Source organism: Malurus melanocephalus, unplaced genomic scaffold, assembly GCF_030028575.1.
Source record: "Malurus melanocephalus ecotype Western Australia unplaced genomic scaffold, MMel_1.1 scaffold_2071, whole genome shotgun sequence".
In the NCBI taxonomy this organism is placed as follows: Eukaryota; Metazoa; Chordata; class Aves; order Passeriformes; family Maluridae; genus Malurus; species Malurus melanocephalus.
The window spans coordinates 14590-15748 of record NW_026625303.1 but is presented as its reverse complement, the minus strand read 5'-3'; the positions used below and the strand labels follow the sequence as shown (position 1 = coordinate 15748).

The following is a 1159-nucleotide window of genomic DNA, read 5'->3' as shown; positions in this document are numbered from 1 at the left end:
TTGGCCAGCAGCTCCCGCACCTCGCTCTCCACCTGCGGCAGCTTCGGGGGGCTCTGGCTGTCCGGGCGGGGGTCCCGATCCCCCCGGGGGGGGTCCCGATCCTCCCGGGGGAGGTCCCGATCCCCTCGGGGGGGGTCCCCATCCTCCCGGGGGGGGTCTCGCTGCCCCGGGGAGGGCTCCCGATCTTGGGGAGGGGTCTCCCGATCCTGGTGGGGGTCGCGATTCCCGACCCCTCCCCTTTGCCCGGCGTTGGGACCGCCCTTCCTCATCGCCCCCTCCTCKTCCTCCCCGCGACCCCCGGGGGTGGGGGGCGGCTCGGGGGGGTCGCGGTCTCGGGGGTCGCCCCCGCGGGGGTCTCCCCGGTCCAGCCGCTCCATCAGGCGGCTCAGGGTGGTGGCCAAAGTGCGGCTGGCGCGGGTCCGGTCAAACTCGCCCTTGAGCCCCTCGGTCTCCAGCTCGTCCTCCACCTGGGGAGGGGGCACGGCGGGGTCGGGGGGGGCCCGGGATGTCCCCAAGGTGTCCCCAAGCTGTCCCCAAGGTGTTCCCAGGGTGTCCCCAAGGTGTCCCCAGGGTGTCTCCAGAGTGTCCCCAGGGTATCCCCAAGCTGTTCCCAGGGTGTCCCCAGGGTATCCCCAGGGTGTCCCCAAGCTGTTCCCAGGGTGCCCCCAAGGTGTTCCCAGGTTGTCCCCAGAGTGTCCCCAGGATGTCCCCAGAGTGTCCCCAAGCTGTCCCCAGGATGTCCCCAGGGTGTCCCCGGGCTGTCCCCAGGTTATCCCCAAGGTGTCCCCTAGATTGTCCCCAAGGTGTCCCCACAGTGTCCTCCGGGGTGTGCCCAGGTTGTCCCTAGCATGTCCCCCAGACTGTTCCCAGGTTGTCCCCAAGCTGTCCCTGGGGTGTCCCTGGGCTGTCCCCAAGGTATCTGCAGGGTGTCCCCAGGGTGTCCCCAAGCTGTCCCCAAGCTGTCCCCAAGCTGTCCCCAGGGTGTCCCCAGGGTGTCCCCAAGGTGTCCCCAAGCTGTCCCCAGGGTGTCCCCAGGGTGTTTCCAGGTTGTCCCCAAGGTGTCCCCGGGCTTTTCAGGGGGGAGTTGGGGGCTCTCTGGCCCAGGATGTCCCCAGGGTGTCCCCGGGCTGTCCCCAAGGTGTCCCCGGGCTGTCCCAGG

General features: G+C 70.5%; 1 protein-coding gene across 1 annotated transcript in view; it reads right to left on the bottom strand.

Annotated features, from left to right (window-relative positions):
- Nucleotides 1-5: 5 nt before the first annotated feature.
- Nucleotides 6-1159, bottom strand: part of OS9 (OS9 endoplasmic reticulum lectin) — a gene marked incomplete at both ends in the record, with an annotated part of 11456 nt that continues 10302 nt past the window's right edge. Inside the window, one exon of the mRNA XM_057388531.1 lies at nt 6-509. Within this exon, the coding sequence (XP_057244514.1) occupies nt 6-509 (504 nt within the window). The remainder of the gene's footprint in view (nt 510-1159) is intronic.